At 39.9% G+C, this 17583-nt stretch overlaps 1 protein-coding gene across 1 annotated transcript; it reads left to right on the top strand.

Moving 5' to 3' along the window:
• Positions 1–1521: 1521 nt before the first annotated feature.
• tmem86a (transmembrane protein 86A) lies at positions 1522–17140 on the top strand. Its single transcript, XM_042495893.2, has 3 exons — positions 1522–1679; positions 9374–9638; positions 11304–17140. Exons 1-3 carry the CDS (start codon positions 1659–1661, stop codon positions 11729–11731), a joined length of 714 nt encoding a protein of 237 aa, XP_042351827.1. The 5' UTR covers positions 1522–1658; the 3' UTR covers positions 11732–17140.
• Positions 17141–17583: the final 443 nt, after the last annotated feature.

The raw sequence follows: 17583 nt of genomic DNA, 5'->3' as shown, positions 1-17583 counted from the left end.
CCACTGTGGCTATTCCTCACACATCAGCAATTCACCCAAATGCTTGCTATATTAGTCTGAGGCAATTCATAAAACACCAATACTAGAACTGTTACAACTACATGGTTTCATTTGGCTGGAAAGGCTAGGCCTAAAATTAGCTCTCCTATACTGTAACAGTACTTACTGAGGCTATAAGTAAAAAAAAGTCTGCATTCCAAATTATACTTAAGCAAAGGTGCAGAAACATTATTAAATGTAGCAGGCCTATATTTACCAAAAGTAAGTTCATAGCAATCATTGGACAGAACTTGGAATAGGGAATAATTTTAATGTATCATATTACCTCATAATAGCACCCACAAAACAGAACATTTTAAATGCAGCCAGTAGATACTAATTTCAAATATTTTGTAGGTTATCCTGTTTGGGTAGAAATTATTGTATCAAATTACATAAGCTGTACTTTTATCATCTGTATCCTTATATAAAGTAAGTGAAATAAACTAAAATAGCAATTTATGTTACAGTTTTGTTTGTATCAAGTGTGATACTCGTAAAGTCTGACTGACCGATTGATATGCACAACACAACAGTTGCAGAGAAGCAGTGGTTGATAATAAAAAAATAAAGTAATTTAGCCTAAATAAGACAGTAATTGCAAATGAATAAACTGAATGTATGTATGTAGTGAATTCTATAGAGAAGTGTAAACAGTGGTAAAACAGCAAATAAAAGTATTTAAAATGGGAAATGGCAATATAATGGTAAATTGTAAGCCCATCTGCCTATTAAGAAATAATAGTGGAAAACATTTGCCTGATCATGGACAATCCCTCCCACCCCCTTCATGACATGACAACCAGGCTAAGAAGCTCCCTCATTTAGAGCACCAGACTGATTTAAACCCACTGTCTCAGGGAGAGGCACAGAGATCATTCCTGCCAAGTGCAATAAGACTTTTTAACTCATCTGCCTTTGCAACAACTGGCTAAATTACACTTCCTTGTCATGCATTTAGTATATGTATTTATTTACTTGCTTTTTGTCACCATAGCCTCCTGTGTTGAAAGTGTCTTCAATCTATCACTGGTATTTTAATGTATGTATGTCATTTGTAACTGCTATGACTATCTATCTATAAGCAGAGTGGAGAGCCCAAACTGAGGGAAATCATTTTCACAGCAATGCATTTGAATCAGTGCACGTAATCAATGCGATCAATCAATGCAACCAGCAATCAATGCGTTTTATTAGAGCAATATCTCGATTTCATTCAGATGTTTGCAAGGCTTTCTAATTTGATTTCTTGCGCCTGATCTGACCCATTAACAAATGATTGCCTTTGCACAATCAAAAATAAGCTCGTAACAAATGTTACCAAAGAGCTCAATTTCTGTAAAATGTAAATAAAGGCCATCTGCTCCGATATGTAAACAGCAGACTGAGTCCTCCAATCAAAACGTCCGTCACATTATGACCCGCCCCCATCGCGAGCATTCTCTGCTCCTATTGGTCAGCAGAGTAAGTCCTGCCTACCCTACTGGATGTCGGGCCGCCCACCGGAGCGAGGACAAAAACAATCGGCATCTCTCACAGTACAACACAAACAGCAGGAATCTAGCCGAAATTTATAATTAAATACATTTCTCAACGACACCGACACCACCGAGGGAGAAATGGTTTCTCCAGTCACTGTGGTGAGTATCTGCTCCAAGCCAGCCTTGTTATTTTCCGCACATTAAACAGGAATAATAGTGGTAGCCAGTTTAGCTACATGATAACAACACCTCCAAAGATACAGTTTTTTCATCCTTATAAATGCTTCTGTCATTTTATGTTCATAACCGAAAGCCTACAGTCACTAACTCACTGTTTAAATGTAGTATTTGCATTATTACTCATAGCATGTCATACTTTGTCTTCGAAGGACAGCGCATGCTCGTTCGGCGATAACCGAATTAGCAGTAAATAAGAATGTCTTTATGCTAAATTAAAAAGTCATGTCCCCGTGAATAGATACGTTGTTAGCGTCTTGTTGTCTCGTTATGTCATAATATGTCTCTCCGTGTGCTGGAGACTCCAAGCAGGAACTTTTATGTACAGCGTGTCCGTTTCATTTGACATTTTTGACACGGTTTGGCAGCGACTCTCCTCGTCTCGGTATTCAGAGGGACGTTTCTACAAATTTCTAAAGGCAGCCCCGGACAAAAACGAAAACCAGTCATGTGACGACCTTTTTTGTCTTTTTTTTTCGTTCCCTCCAGTAACGCATGCGCCGAGCAGTGCTCTGCTGTGGCTGCCTTTCTTTTCATCTCCTTTGCTGTAGCTGTGCTTTACATAGACTCTTGTTTTGCCCATCCATTAGCCACATAATTGACCCAAGTGCCACTGCAGGGAATTTGCCATTTTAGAAAAAAAAGTGACAGCTACATGAATAATTTAACCCACCCGAGCATCCTCTTACTTTGACTGAGCTGCTATGAAATTTTACCCCATTTGCAGGGTCAACTTTGCCTGTAAACCCTGATGTGTAACCTGTGTGATCGCTGTGAGAGGAGCCTGTATGGAGGAATGCTTGCCATACAAATTGGTTCCCGTATTGGTGATGATGCTGTGCATGTCCTTTGGTTGCTCAATTTAACAATAAACCCTTGGCCACAGTTAAGCAGGGTTGCCCCAAAGGTGCTCAAGGGGGTCCATGGCCCCCTGAATTGAAAAGAGAAAAGTGAGTGAGCAAATGACATTGACTTTGTGATCATCATGAAATATCACATTAACCATTGCAAACAAAAGGCTATTAACATTTTGAAAGCTGGATCGACATCGCTCGTTTTGTGCTGCATTCAGACGCCTCTCACAAGCATTTAAACTTTTGAAACATGAGCAAACAGGTTGATTTATCTCAAAAAGTCAGGAAAAGGTGACCAAAAAATGACCTGATCACTGGCTTTAAAAAGAGAGAGAGGATTATTAGAAAATATTATTAAATAACTCGGGAAAAATATCAAGAAATCTTTACTTACAATTATATATTTAAAATTAAGTTAAATATTTTAAATATTAATATAGAAAATATTTTAAATATATTTCACATATATTATTATTATATTATTTCTTTATAACTTTTTATTAATTTCTCATTTTAAGATCATTACTTGATGAGTTCCTTCGTTACATATTTTTCAAAGAAATTAAGCCAATTCGCTCAGGTTTGAAAGCTTTAATCATTATCATTTTCGTTTTAATTTGATTCATTGTTTATACAGTGCTCTCAGAGTGTTGTATGATCTATTATTTTGATTTATTGTAATACCTGAAGAATAGACAAAAAAAATTAGTGAGAATATCACTGGATATAGAGTATGCAGGCTCACTCTCTATGCCTGTGGGTAAAATACACTGTGAAAAAGGGCTCCTTACCCATTACATGCTGCTGTAACTCTTGTACATGTACCATCACATGCAGTCAGTCACCTAAAGGAAAGACCGGCACGTCCTGTAACAATTGTGGACTTTGCACTTGCTGGCAGAGGCCTGCTATAGCCCCAGAGATACAGTGGAGGCCTCACTTATTGGCTTTTTAAAATACAATTTTGAGGTGTTTAAACATGTCTCTTGTCCCCGAAAGTATTACTCACTTCAAAACCTTCATATAATACTGCAAAAAGATAATGTTACAAAGGTGTATATTTTAACTGAGATCAAGTTTAGTATTCCTTTGTGTGGAAGCACACCCACATATATTGTACTGTGCCATACTGTACTGTTCGTCTGCAACTGACCTTAAGTTATCCTTGGAGTTAAAGCAGCTGTGCGAGGGATCCGTCTCACAACAGTGTTGCGTGATGCTACGTAGAAATAATATTGTCATATGACTCACATGCCAGCTGTGCCTGCCAGGACCATACTTATGTTACAGTTTCCCTCTGCCAAATTAAGTACACAAGACTTTACAGGTCTTTTATATGTGTATGCATGTCATGTTTCTCACACTTGGCTAGCATATGACCCAAAATGACCCAGAAAAATTGAGTAGACCCAACTGGACGTTATTCAGTGCTTCAGTGTGGGGCTGTTGTTGGTTCATGGTCGGTGCAGAAGCAATAGCCACTAACATGAGCTTGATCCTTCCTGGACGGCAGTTACAAGACAAGTTCATGCTCTGGTTGCTAGCTTTGCCAATTACAAAGGTGTGCAGGTTTTCATCACTACTTTTGAAAATAATTTTTCTCCCAAATAATGGAAGATAGTTAGCATTTTTCAAGGGATTCCCTATAATTTGTAAGCTTGAAAAATATATTGATTTGTAGTTTCATAGTTTCAGAAGAACTACATCTCTATAGTTCAAAATAACAGAAAAAATGTTTTATAAAAACCCTTTGTTTTATAATTTGGCAAAGGCAGCCATTTGAATCTGTTGTTCATCCCAGTAAATAAACAACTATTGCTTGTGAGTGAACTTGCAAATGCAGTCAATCATTAACTGATTCTCTAACAGGGGACAGAGACAGGTGTTTGCAGCCAGTCAGCTGTATCACTACAGCACTTCTGTAAACAGACTTTATATATAATGCGATTATTCACATGGCAAGATGATAACACAATGGTTTGTTTGTTTGCCTCCCAAATGAGGCAGTATGTTCTGTACTTTTATTCTGATGACTGTCATACAGGGCTCACTAATGTCCTCTTCAGCGTCCCTGCAGACAAACTGACGCCTCAATCAATGTGAGTGGAGTAGGTTACAGCTGAGACGATACCGTGTCGTAGACCCCTCCAACAGGCTCATTTAGGTGCATAACACAAATGAGGCTGAGCCCAAGAGAAATAAAACCATTACATCCACCGTAGACCAGTTTATGAAATCCAACAGGCAATTACGTCTTCTTGATGTAACAATTTGATGCGGCAAATTAGAGAAGAATAATTACATCAGATATTACAGCAGTAATGGTAGGTGATTTGACAAAAATATTCCCCAGACGCCATCATAATTAAGATTAATGTCTGAAAACTATTGGATATTTCAGTCCAGCTAATAATCCAATGAGATAAACATTTCCCAGAAGATTTGCTTTTGTATGCTTTGTGGCACAGCTGTATCCCATGCGCTCTGTGCTTTTAGTTTTGTCTCTCTCCAACTTGCAGCCCTTTTTTCATTGTGTAGATGCAGTAAGTTTACATGAACAACAATGGAAAGGGAAACCGTAAAGTATGGCTCAAACGCAGCATGAATAGGACCAAAGGTTGTGGGAACCTCTGACTTCCTCCCACCTTCCTCCCTGGAATCTGTGTTCACCATCCAAACCCCTCACCAGACTCCAGTGATCTACATGTCCTTTGTTCTTTTGCCCCCCCCCCCCTCAAATAACAATCAAACCGTTTGTGATCATGGATCATTCAGCCTAAATATCATTTGGATATGGGTCTCAGGCAAAGTATTTTTTTCCTGTACTTTTTAACAGATAGGCCCCATCTGTGTAATGATACTGACGGTACAACTAACATTTGTCTTCTGTTGATCTGTTATCTTGTGTCCTGTGCTTAAGTAGCCACCAGCAGCCTGATAAACAGAGTTATAATATTGGCTTGTCTGGGAGTCCTGCCAGTTTAGTCTCCTCTGCTTGGCAACCATTTGGCCTTAATGTGGAAGATAGACTCACCGTACACTCTCTCACACACACACACACACACACACACACCCACACACATTTTTTGTCATAAGACTGGCTTTAATCTTTATTTATGTATCCATTTGTTTTATGAAGGCCATTGGAAGTAAATAATGTTGAGAAGAGGAGTGCATTAGTTCACATTATACACCTAGCTTTAGTTTTGCGTCAGTGGAAATATTCCTCTCATCCGTAAGAGACTGATAATATCTCAAATGTACTGTATACGTAAGAAGGAAGCAGAATATTTTATTTGTAAAAAGGTCAGAGCATAGTGCAGCTTTAACAGCTTATTTTTCCAACCTAACCAGTTCACACTCTTGGCTCTAACAATGGTGGTAAACCCGTTATTACTCTTATATCTAATAATAGTGTTTTAAAAAAGTAATAACAGGTGCAGAAACAGGACAATATAGCAAATTAGCACGCTAGTTGAAAAACTAAACATAGTTGAAAGCATTACTGTCACTTTACATTTTTACAAAAATCCCTCATATATTGGGAAATGGTATGTCTCAGTTTGGGAGCAAAGTTGAAGATATATCTTTGGTTCTGAACATGTATGACTTGGAAAATTATCACATATGAAAGTATGTGAATGTCATCATGAATACTAATAACTATATGAAGATGTATAATTCATCAATGGGAGTTGATAGTTTTGAAGACCTTTTAGTCCTTCACTGTGTGCATTCAGGCATTTGAGAAGGCTACAGGATGTCTAAAGGTTAAGATACTGCAAGATCAAGACCTTGCAGATTTTTAGACTCCAATGTTAGACTTTAAGGCGTGTGAAATTTATAAGGCTGGATCATTGTTCTAGCTCTATTTTTTTGGTTAAGACTCTGTCTATGCGCACGTGTTGTGCCAAAACCTTCTCAGATCTGATTTGTGCGGACATATAATGAAGTAAGGGCAGCTGAGGCTCATTACATTTATTTTATTATTCATCAAAGTGAAGACTGACCAAGAGTAGAACATTTCCTACATCAATTTGCCAAAGCCACAGTAGAAGATCTGAGCGAATGTGGAGACGCATAAAACCACAGGGTGTCTGCATTCTTGGCCCATCCTTAGTCATTTTAGAGCTTCATGTTCTCTGCAATCAGATCTTAATGATACAGGGAGCCAGTATAAATCAGCTAAAACTGGCATGATATGTCCTCACTTTTAGTTTTGTCAGGAGTCTCAAAAGCAGGGTTATGAGTGCAGCCTCAATAGATCTCTTTTGTAAAAATAGTGAAAGGTGCACCACATTAGTTTGGCATGCCTGTGAGCAACACATGAATTAATATGACATTATTTTGTAGATAAAGTAACGCGGTTTTTGTCACTTTATGTTGTGTGTGATATAGAATTTAATGGGACACAGTATAGGTTGCACTTCTGCATTTTTTGCATGCCTGCCACCACAGACACAAAGAGTATAGGGGTGGATTTTATTTTAGAAGTTGTAAACAGGGAGTGGGTGCCATACTGTTCCCTGTATTGTAAAAAGGGAGACTGAAAATAGTTAAAAGAAATGGTAAAACTAAGCAGAGCTGATCAAATATAAACAGTTACTGTCATTCTGTTCCTGTGTTGCCTATTTTTTTTACCTCAGATGTTTTCAAAAACACATTTAAGTGTACTGTTTACCTGTAATTCAAAACTATTTACTATTTACTTGGTGCGGTGCAGCGCATTTTGGTAGTTGAGAAGAAGCAAATGCCATAGCCGTTTTTCTCTGTTTCTTCCGGCCATGTGACTCCAATTCCAAAAGTATTTGCATCTCTCCACTGCATAGAAAGTTTTATGAAAAGACTATTTTTCCAGTAGTTTAGTACAACACAGCAGATAACACCCAATATATACTCTTTATCTTTTGTCTCAACATGCTTGTGACTGTGAGGGAAATCCATATTGTCTTCCTGCTGTGTTAGCTACACCAGGGCAGGCTTGAGGTATTTTGTCTGGTCCCATACAATAATTTGGCTGTTTTATTGAGTAGTGCCATCATCAGTGATCACTTCCTCCCCTCCTCCAGAGACATTAACCATATGAACTAAAGTGACCCTTCATTTTCTCCAACCTCCGCTCCTTCTCACCCTTCCCTCTACTCACGTGTTCAATCCTAAAGCCAGCTGTCATATAAATGCTTGTAACCCCATCCCACTCTGCTCGCTATCCCCCTCCCCTAAAGCTTCACTTCCCCACGCTTCCTCCCGCTTATTTCGTCTGCCCTACTTACTTATTCTTTCGTGAACATTGCAGTTGGAGCATCGCTTTCATTTGCATCATTTTACCCTAAGACAGAATACTTATGGAGATGGATGCAATGCGGCCACTGTAAAATATTAATTTGGGACATCAGATGGCTGCACAGTCTTTTCAGCCCTCTCCCTGTTGCACTACGACCCTTTCTCTGTCCTCCCTTCCCTGTCTTACTTGTGTCCTCCTTATCTTTCCTCCAGTGATCTCAGCTCTAGTGAACCCTCACTCAGTTCCTCTCCCTCCTAACCTCTCCTCCTCTCTCCTCTCTGACCCCCGGGGCCTCCTGCCTCAAGCTTAGAGAGCGCTTCTCAGAACCATAGGTGGGTAGTCCCTTCAGAAGTGTTGTGAAACCTCTTTCTAGCCCTGTTTTTGTAATTTTGTGACCCTGCTGGGGATTGTCTGTTTGGACAGAAAGAAATATGACTTGTAACACAGTTTGAAAGAAGAAATTAAGACTTCAATATTCCACACAGTTCTCAAAAACATGAGAACAGAGAAGAAGGTGAAGCAGGGGAGGAGAGGAGAAACAAGATGGAGAGTGATAAAAAAGAAAAGAAAAAAAATGTTACAGGGAGTCAAAGGAACAGGAGTGTGGAGCTTTTTGCATTTCCCCTTCTATGTGCTGTTTCTGCAGAGTTTCGCTTCAGCTACAAAACACGTGCATGTGTGACACAGTGATGTAAACGAATAACCACACAATGAATGCCTGAAGACTGTTCCAGTCATAACCCAAACCACTGTCCCAAATAAGCAGAAGTGCTTACAGTTTGCTGCTTATGTTCTGTCTTTTAACCCTGGGAAACATGGATCGACATCAGTTTTCCTCTGCTGTGTTCATACGCCCTCCACAAACTGTTTTACCCTTGAGACCTGAGCAGTTTGATGTCTTTCTAGGTAAAAGGTGACAAGAAAACTACATTAAAACGAGTTTTAAAAAAAGAGTTTAGGATCAATAGAGGATTATACCAAAATATTGAAAAATGTCCAGAAAGCTAAATTTGTAATTATAAGAATTTTATATTTTAAATTATGTTACAGGGGAAAAAAAAGATATATAAAATAAAAGCATATTTTTTCAGCACTTCTTTTTTAAAAAATTAATTAATTAAATTAATTTAGTTAGATTTTTGGGGCTTTTTCCCTTTATTGGACAGGATACTGACAGCGTGAAAGGGGGAGAGAAAATGGGGATGACATCCAGCAATTGAACCTGTGGCCACTGCAACAAGCCCACTCTAATTTGGTTTCAAAGGGTTAATCAAACATATGGGTTACAGTACCTCAAATAGGTTTCTGCTTCCCTTGATACATTTCAAGCCCTCTGCCTTGCAAAAAAAGCCCTTTTGATACACTTAATTTAAGTTAGGAATGCAATAGTGTCACATCGCTCACTGAAGAGAATCGCTTGATATAAGTACAACCGGCTATGACTTAATTGATAATGTAGATTTTTAATCTGCTTTCAGGTCAAGAGTGAAGGCCCCAAGCTGGTGCCATTCTTCAAGGCAACCTGTGTATACTTTGTCCTGTGGCTTCCCACCTCAAGCCCATCCTGGTTCAGCGCTCTGATCAAATGTCTGCCCATCTTCTGCCTCTGGGTCTTTCTTCTGGCACATGGATTCAGCTTTCTAGGCGCTCACTCCAGTGCCCGCAAGATTTTGGCTGGCCTCATCTTTTCTGCTCTGGGCGATGCCTTTCTCATCTGGCAGGAGCAGGGCTACTTCGTCCATGGTGAGGAGAAACTTCACAGTATTACACTTGTCTCATCTTTCATATGGATTTTTACATGTCAAAGGATAATTCTGGTTTATCTCAGTTTTATTTTATAGTTTTTATTTTTGTAGTTTTGGTCATCACTGCTGTCAATAAAACGTATTGTCAGTGTAAGTCAGTGACATCCTATTGCAAGTTAAAAAAACACGAGTGGTCAGGTATTCATACAGGTTTTGAACAAACCCATATTACTCATAAAGACTTGAAAGATGAAGTGAAGACCAACAGCAAATCTATTGTAAACACCCATAATGGTTTACAGATGTAACCTGTGGTTCAAGTTTGACTTTCTGCACTTACTTTTTCCTTATACTTCCTGGCTCACTTCCACATTAAGTGGTAGCTTATCTGACCAAACGTTTGGCCTGTTTCCCTGCTGTATCATTGCCTGTTAGACTGGTTCTGACATGTTGCAATGTCGCATTGCTCCATATTCTCAGAGTCTGGTGAGTAGTAAAGTTATTAAAACCAAAAAAACATTAGCCAAAACTACAAATTTAGCAGGAGCTGAATTGTAATAAACATAAATTACCCTTTATTTTCTTCACTTCATCTAGGATCACACTTTATGCTTTTATTTTACATTGGATATATCGATAGGATGCGGCTTAGTTGGAATGTATTTAATGTATTAATGTATTTATGTATGAATGTATTTAATTTATTTGGTAATGTTTTTTGGGGGGTTTTTGTCATAAGATATACTAAGTAAACATTGTTTAATGTTTTGAAGCCTGAGCAAATCGACTTGATTTCTTTAAAAAAAAAGTGAGGAAAGCAATGAGTAACTTAACAAGAAATAACCCCCCAAATTACCAGCAATTAGTAGTAAGTTAAAAGAAAATCAGCTAAATAATGACCTGGAAAAAAGGGCTGTAAATCTAAAAATATTATATATTCTGTAACATTTTGAATATATAATTCTAATATTCACAAATATAGTTTCTAGACATTTTCCCCTTTTAAAAATAATTTTCAAATCTGTTTTCTTTCTCTCCTTGTTTAGAACATAGTTAGGTTTTTTTCTTGTCACCCCTTACCAATGTCTTACAATTCGCTCATTGCCTTTTCTCATGTTTTGAACTGAACTGAACCTTTTTGCTCAGGTTTAAAAGATTCAAATAGTTTTGAGAAGCGTCTAAATGCATCACAAGAAAAACCAATGTGGGGCGCCCAGTAGTTCAGTTGGTAGAGTGGGTGCCCCTTGTACAGAGGCTAAGTCCTCACCACAGTGGCTGTAGGTTCGATTCCAACCTCGATCTTTTGCTGCATGTCATCCCCTGTCTCTCCCCCTTTCATGATTGAACTGTCTTAAATAAAAAAGGCAAAAATAGATAGTCTTGGGGGAAAAAAACAAGAAAAACTGATGTCCATCCAGGTTTCAAAGGGTTAAAGATTTTTTTTTCATGTGTTTAAATGTTGTTTAAAATTTAAGAAAATACTTATGGGAAATATTTTAAAACCTTTAATTTAAAATTCATGCCATTTGAAATTAAAATATTTTAAAAAATTAAATATTTTCATTTGTTTGTCTGAACGTTACCTTCAGACAACATTGTACCACTGTGGAACAGCCCGAAGGAAAGAATGCGTTAAGTTTTAATCATATATAATGTACTGCAGGCCTTCTGATGTTTGCCATCACCCACATCCTCTACTCGTCGGCCTTTGGGATGAAGCCCATTAACATGTCTGCTGGCCTGGTGATCACTGCTGTGTCCTCTCTGAGCTACATGCTGTTGTACCCTTACCTGTCTGGCCCCTTCACCTACCTGGTGGCCGTCTACATCGCTCTGATCGGCTTCATGGGCTGGAGGGCCATTGCAGGCTTGCAGCTGACCAACGACCTGTGGACCTGGACCAAGCTGTCCGCCTGCCTGGGCGCCGTGCTCTTCATGGTCTCTGACCTCACCATCGCTGTCAACAAGTTCTGCTTCCCAGTGCCCCATTCGCGCGCCATCATCATGGCCACCTACTACGCTGCCCAGATGCTGATAGCACTGTCAGCCGTAGAGTGCCAGGATGTGGAGGTGGCCAGGAAGAGATTGTGAGGTACCGTGGTGCCAGCAGTGAATGGGCGCAAAGCGGGGAAGGTGGCAGCCACCCCCACTCCAGCCCTGAGTGATCATGGACACATCTCACTGCCAGATCCCCAACCCTCGACCCTCATCTCAGTGTGGCGCTCCCACACTGTTACCATGACGACTGGTTCACTCCAGTCTTCTCACAGCTATCCCCCTACTACCCGACTAGTATGGTAGTCTCACACTTGTCTTCTTACCACGAAGATATGGTAGTATTATCTTCAGCATCTCCCGACAACAGTCCTACCTGCCTCTTCCGATCCTAGAATGGCTGTCTCCGAACCTAGTTGCCATGGAGACAGACGTAGTAATATTAACCTGCTATATATAGAGAGTATTACTTTACTTTTAACTGATATGTTTTAATTTAAGGGGAGCATGTCACTGGGGACCTTTAAGTGAGTGTGTGTGGGAGAGTGATTGTGTGTGTGTGTGTGTGTGTGTGTGTGTGTGTGTGTGTGTGTGTGTGTGTGTGTGCGTGTGTGCGCGCGTGTGTGTGTGTTTGATTAACACTCTTACCTCGCTTTTCACACAGTCCCATTACACACAGTCACCACACTGACTCCCACTACACACCTCTACTTTATGTGGTCCAATAATGCAACATAACATCTTATTTTTGTCTTTTCTCTTTGCCTGACACCTTGTTAAAAAGGGATTTTTTATTATCTGACTGACTTGCCCATGTTTGGCTTTTCCACTTTCTTTTGATCCCCTGAATTAAGGGTGCTATTATTGAAGTCAGGAGCGTTATCCACACCTGCTTTATTATCTGCGGTCCCATCCATTTTATATGTAACAACCACACTGCCTTTGTTCACTTCTTGATTTACTATCCTCTACAAATCAACACCCAGTCTCTGTGGATGAATGAATTATGCTGTCTTGAATAACTATATTCGCAGACAGAGAAAGACAAAGCTGAAAAATAAAGCAACGAGTTGGAAATGCAAGCAGGAAAAGTTGCGTGACTGCAACAAAGGCTGTGTATTGTAGTGACTAAGAGTTGGAGATTGTTTGTGGAAGCTTGATCCAGGTATTGACACTGTCCTGCTGTCACAAAGAAACTCACAGTAAACACTGTCCTCGCAGCACACCGCTGTGCACAATGTAACATGACGTACAGTGCACCTGCTCCGCCTTTCGGTGTTATGTCTCTCAGGCGTTTTACAGTTTTTTGCCTGCCAGTTTTTCCTAGAAATGTAGGTGCAAATTTTGACACGCTCACACACCTGACACCTACGATCCCTGCTGGTTTAGTTATTAGGAAAAGTCCACGGGGTTCTTATTGCTGGACTAGATCAGCCGTCCCATGCTGTGATTGGCCAGGGACCATGTTTTGAAGAATGGAAAAGAAAAAGCTATGTTACTGGCTGGAATCTTTTGTTTATCAACTCTCTCTCTGTGTATCTGGGCCTCAGAAATTCACTCACTCATAACGACATGCACACAAACATGCCCATAAACATACACATTGCCTCTGGGTAGCTGAGTGAGAAAAAAAGGGAGATGGGGAACTGGCTTGTCACGTGAGGGAAAAGTTATCCCATTATTCTCAATAATTCCCTCTCGCAGGACATTTCATCAGTTTTAATCCTGCAAAATCCACCACGGCTAATCCCCAACAGGTCGGCTGATATTTTTTGTCTTTCATCTATCACACATTCCTCTCTCTCACCTTTCATTTGTTTCGCCTGCTGCAAATGGTGTATGCTAGGATGAAGTGTCTAAATATTGAAGAAGTATACTGTATACCCTTTCCTCAGATTTCTACATACTGTATATCCATGTTTTGAGAGTATGCATGTGTGAATGTGTGTATTGCCTTTGTCTTTGCTGTTGAGTGAACATCTGTGTGTGCCTGTGACAATTCAGAACCAACTCAAGGCCAGAAATGCTGTGAACCATCATAGTTTGTGTGGAGTAGACTCACTACTGGATATCTTAAATGTATTCTCACAAGGCTCGTAAACCGTCTTCATACCTCTCGCCTCTTAAAATTTGTAACCTATTTCTGCCTTTTATAGGGTCCCCCGATGGTGTTATCAGTTAAGTATGACTTTAAGGTAGTATTTGATGGGGTACAGTATATAGAAACTAGTGTTTATCTATTCTTTATTCTAATTTGACCTTGAGGCTGGGGCAGGTGGTTTTCTGGAAAAGGGTAAAAAAAAAAACAACAACTCCAGATTTAAAAAAATACAGCCCTTGTCCTTCCCATTCGTCCTAAGCCCCTCCCACCAGACAAGTACGGGCTTATGCACACGCTTCATAGCAACCTGAATGTGTATTAGTCATTCATTTCAATCATCCTGATCATAATTATGACCCCGAAAGCAATAGCTGTAATTCTATGAGAATTACTGTTTCCTTTGCAAACTTGTGGACCTATCAAGCCCTTTGAGACAACATACTGTGCTTCGAAGCTCTAGCTGGCAACATTCAATTTGCAGCAGCTATGAGCCTTTGGCTATGGTTTGCTGAAGGCTAAACTTATCACAATTTTCCCTGACATGCTTTGCTGATATTGACGTTTTATTGTGTTTCTGCTAGACTCTCTTTTTGATATGTTCGTCTTCCATTTTTGTGGCTGCTTTTGCATTGCAGGCATTTGTTGCCAATACTGGAACAGCAACTTTTTCTGCACAATTTTCTGCCAGTTAATCAAGCTGTCTCTCTGTGTGACTGGCCAGAGTCTCCTGTCAGGGGTTAGATCTTCTTAACTTAAAAACGAACCAGGAGGAGGTGCAGAAGTCTAGTTTCTCTCAGATTACTTGAATTACTATGTGGGATTCTTGCCCAACGATGCTAAAAGAAAGCCCACCCTAGCTTTAACAGTAACCTTTTCAATTAGTGGACAGGCCTCCCCTTACCTGTTACCTAGTATACATCACTGGCATTATGATTAATACCGCCAAGAGTTTGTATAATAGAAAGAAAATCAGTTTTATCACAAATAAACACTCGCAGTTCAAAGTATTAATCACTAACAAAAATAGCAATGTGACATTTTTGTTTAACGTTTCAGTCCACATGCACCTTAATGTGATATATTGTGCTGTATATCAAACAAACAGGCATGGAAAAGAAACAGCCCCATGTTATGGGTTCCTTTTGCTGGGTCAATGACCCCTAGAGCTGCCAGCAACACACCCACATACATACACACAAAAAAAACCCACACACATCAAAATGTGTTTATGCATCACATGAGCCACCATCGCAGATCTGCAGGCAGATCATGGTGTTGACACTCAGCGAGGTTACTTAAACATCAAAAGCAGCACATAGTCTTAGTTTGACCAGGAATGACACTCAGCCCAAGCGTCTACTCCTGACCGACGCTTTGCCGGATAGTTCCTCAATCTCCTTTCAGCCTGTCAGCACACTCGTCAGCACGATATTTATGCTTTGTCAGTCAAAAGTGTTTCATCAGTCTATCTGTGTGACTAACGCCCAGCCGTAGCAGTGCTCTCCCTCTTTTCATCTCATCCACCTCACCAGCAGAACAAGTTTCTGTCAACAATTAATAAAAGCCTTTATGTCCACAGAGGCTTGCTTGCAGACATACATTTGTCTGCTTTATGCTGTCTTATATCAGGGTTTAGTGGCGTACATGCAGAGATGCTGGTTAACATGATTGACTATCTGGTATGCAGTCTAAAGTAAGACCATGAGGGAATGAAGAGATCGACTCAATCCATCTGACTCATACTTAATATGTGGGCACTTTATGTAAGCACTACTTTCTTTGTCTTCTGCCACATAAAGCCTTCCTAATGGCTTCATGCCAGAAGACAGGCTTTACTTTGAAGTGTTTCTGAGATTATTTTTGTCGGCCGGCCCACAGTTTGGAAAGTCTTCATGACTTTGGAAAATGAAGTTACTTTTTACCAGAGTGATAAATGAGTGGTAGCCTGTAAAACAAGAACTCAAATACCATGTTTAGGTTTTAATACTCGCTCTGCTTCTCCTCCATCGTTTCTATTTTTATGTGAATTGGGCGCAGATAATCGAAGCTGAAAGCATGACAGAAATTTGAACTTGTTTCATCGAGTGGAACTTCCTTGTATTAGAGTCCTCTCATGTATCAAACAACCTTTTGTTTTGCAGGAGGCAGAGGTCTCCCTCGTTGGTACAGGAGTGCATTTGGCCCTATACTTAGGAAAGCGGTTATTGTTAAGCGATACTGTAGCTGTAAATTAGTCGAGGAGGTGAAATGTGACACACAGGGGAAGACTCCCTTTGCATCCGGCCTGTAAGCTGCCATCCTGTCCCCCCACAGATGGCAGGCCAGAAGGCGCATCACTTTACCTCGGCCTGTCAACAGCCCTGTTGTTCTGAGCTTTGTGCATGCAGACAAAAGGGACCTGGGAGAGCTGTGGGAGGCCAGTATGGTCCATCCTGCGCTGTGAGTAATGAGCTGGAACCAGTAGCTGTTGTAGTAGAGGGGGCCCGTGGTTGAACTCGGCCTTCCGAATAAGTCGGCACTTTTCTTTCAAAGTTCTCCCTCTTTCTTTATGCTGATGTTTCTTGTGATGTTTCATTTAAAGACTTTGCTGTATCACACAGCAGGTGATATTCAAAACAAAGCTGTAAGTGTTTCTTTACTCATGCATGACACGGTTGAGAATCCTCCATGTCAACACTCATCTACTGCGGTGGAAAAGTGCGCACTACACACCCAGGTGTTTTTATGACTGAAAGTCCTCCTTCATGTGTATGAGCAAATAGCGAGTGTGTATTGCAACATTTGTAACCTGGATCTACAGTGTGCTGCACTTTTCTGTATACAGCATAAGGCCAGTCAATCTCTCTTAAAACTATCAGCTAGTGTTTTAACAAAATGTTTGTTGTATCTTTTAAAGTATATATTCCTTTTTCCATTTAAGTCTTTTATTTTCTTAAGAGAGACAGCAGAAGTTACTGATTTGATATTGATGGTTTTAGCACAAGAAAGTGATGCATGGACGCATGAGAGAATGGTTTTTCTTTAAAAGGCATTAATTACTCTTGAAGTGTTACAAACCTTTATGTATAGATATTTTTTTAAAAAATGTTATCCTTTTATTTGCAGAAAAGCAGCCCCTAATGTTATTGTTGCCTGTCACTGTGGAAAGAGCTGGGTTTGTTTTCCACGAATAACTTTTGAAGGCCCATTACAATGCATCATATGACCTAATTTTATGAACAAATGTTTTTCTCTCTAATTTTTATTATATGATATATTTTACCTTGTTGTCATTGATTTTCACTTTGTGATTTCTTCATTTCATGACCATAGAGATGAAATAGTTTCTTTGCTGTAGTGAAACTGCTATGAATGTGAATATCTATTGGGAAAATAAATGCAAGTACAATGCAACTTCAACATTACATCCTTTGGTCTTTTCTGTTTGTTTCCCACTATCAAAAGGTGACGCATTCAAAATGTCAGCTGATGTTTTATAACAGCTCTGTGTTTTGTGTCTCTACAGAAGCTGTTGGCCCTCAGTGGCTAAAGTGCCATTAAGGCAGAAAGGACTGGAGGACAACAGAGAGCTCTGTTCTAGTAACTGCTGCACTCTTTTGTCTGGTCGAGGTGGAAAATGTGCTTTCAACAGGCTTTAACTCTGGAAACTCATCCAGACCGCTACCAATACTTCCTCTTGCCTTCTCTCACTCTGTCTGCTTTTTCCCTCTCTTTATATGCACACACACACATCAAATCTTTTAGTTTTTTCCTATGGGAACTGTGCCAGTTCTCTCCAAATGCATCTCATTCATTCACAGCCAAGGTCTCACCGTCAAAGAACTCCAGTCTTCTACGAAAATGAGGC

The sequence above is a fragment of the Plectropomus leopardus genome, chromosome 7 (genome assembly GCF_026936395.1).
Source record: "Plectropomus leopardus strain MGB_pleo_1.0 chromosome 7, ASM2693639v1, whole genome shotgun sequence".
Lineage (NCBI taxonomy): Eukaryota > Metazoa > Chordata > Actinopteri > Perciformes > Serranidae > Plectropomus > Plectropomus leopardus.
This window is presented reverse-complemented; position numbering and strand designations above follow the sequence as displayed.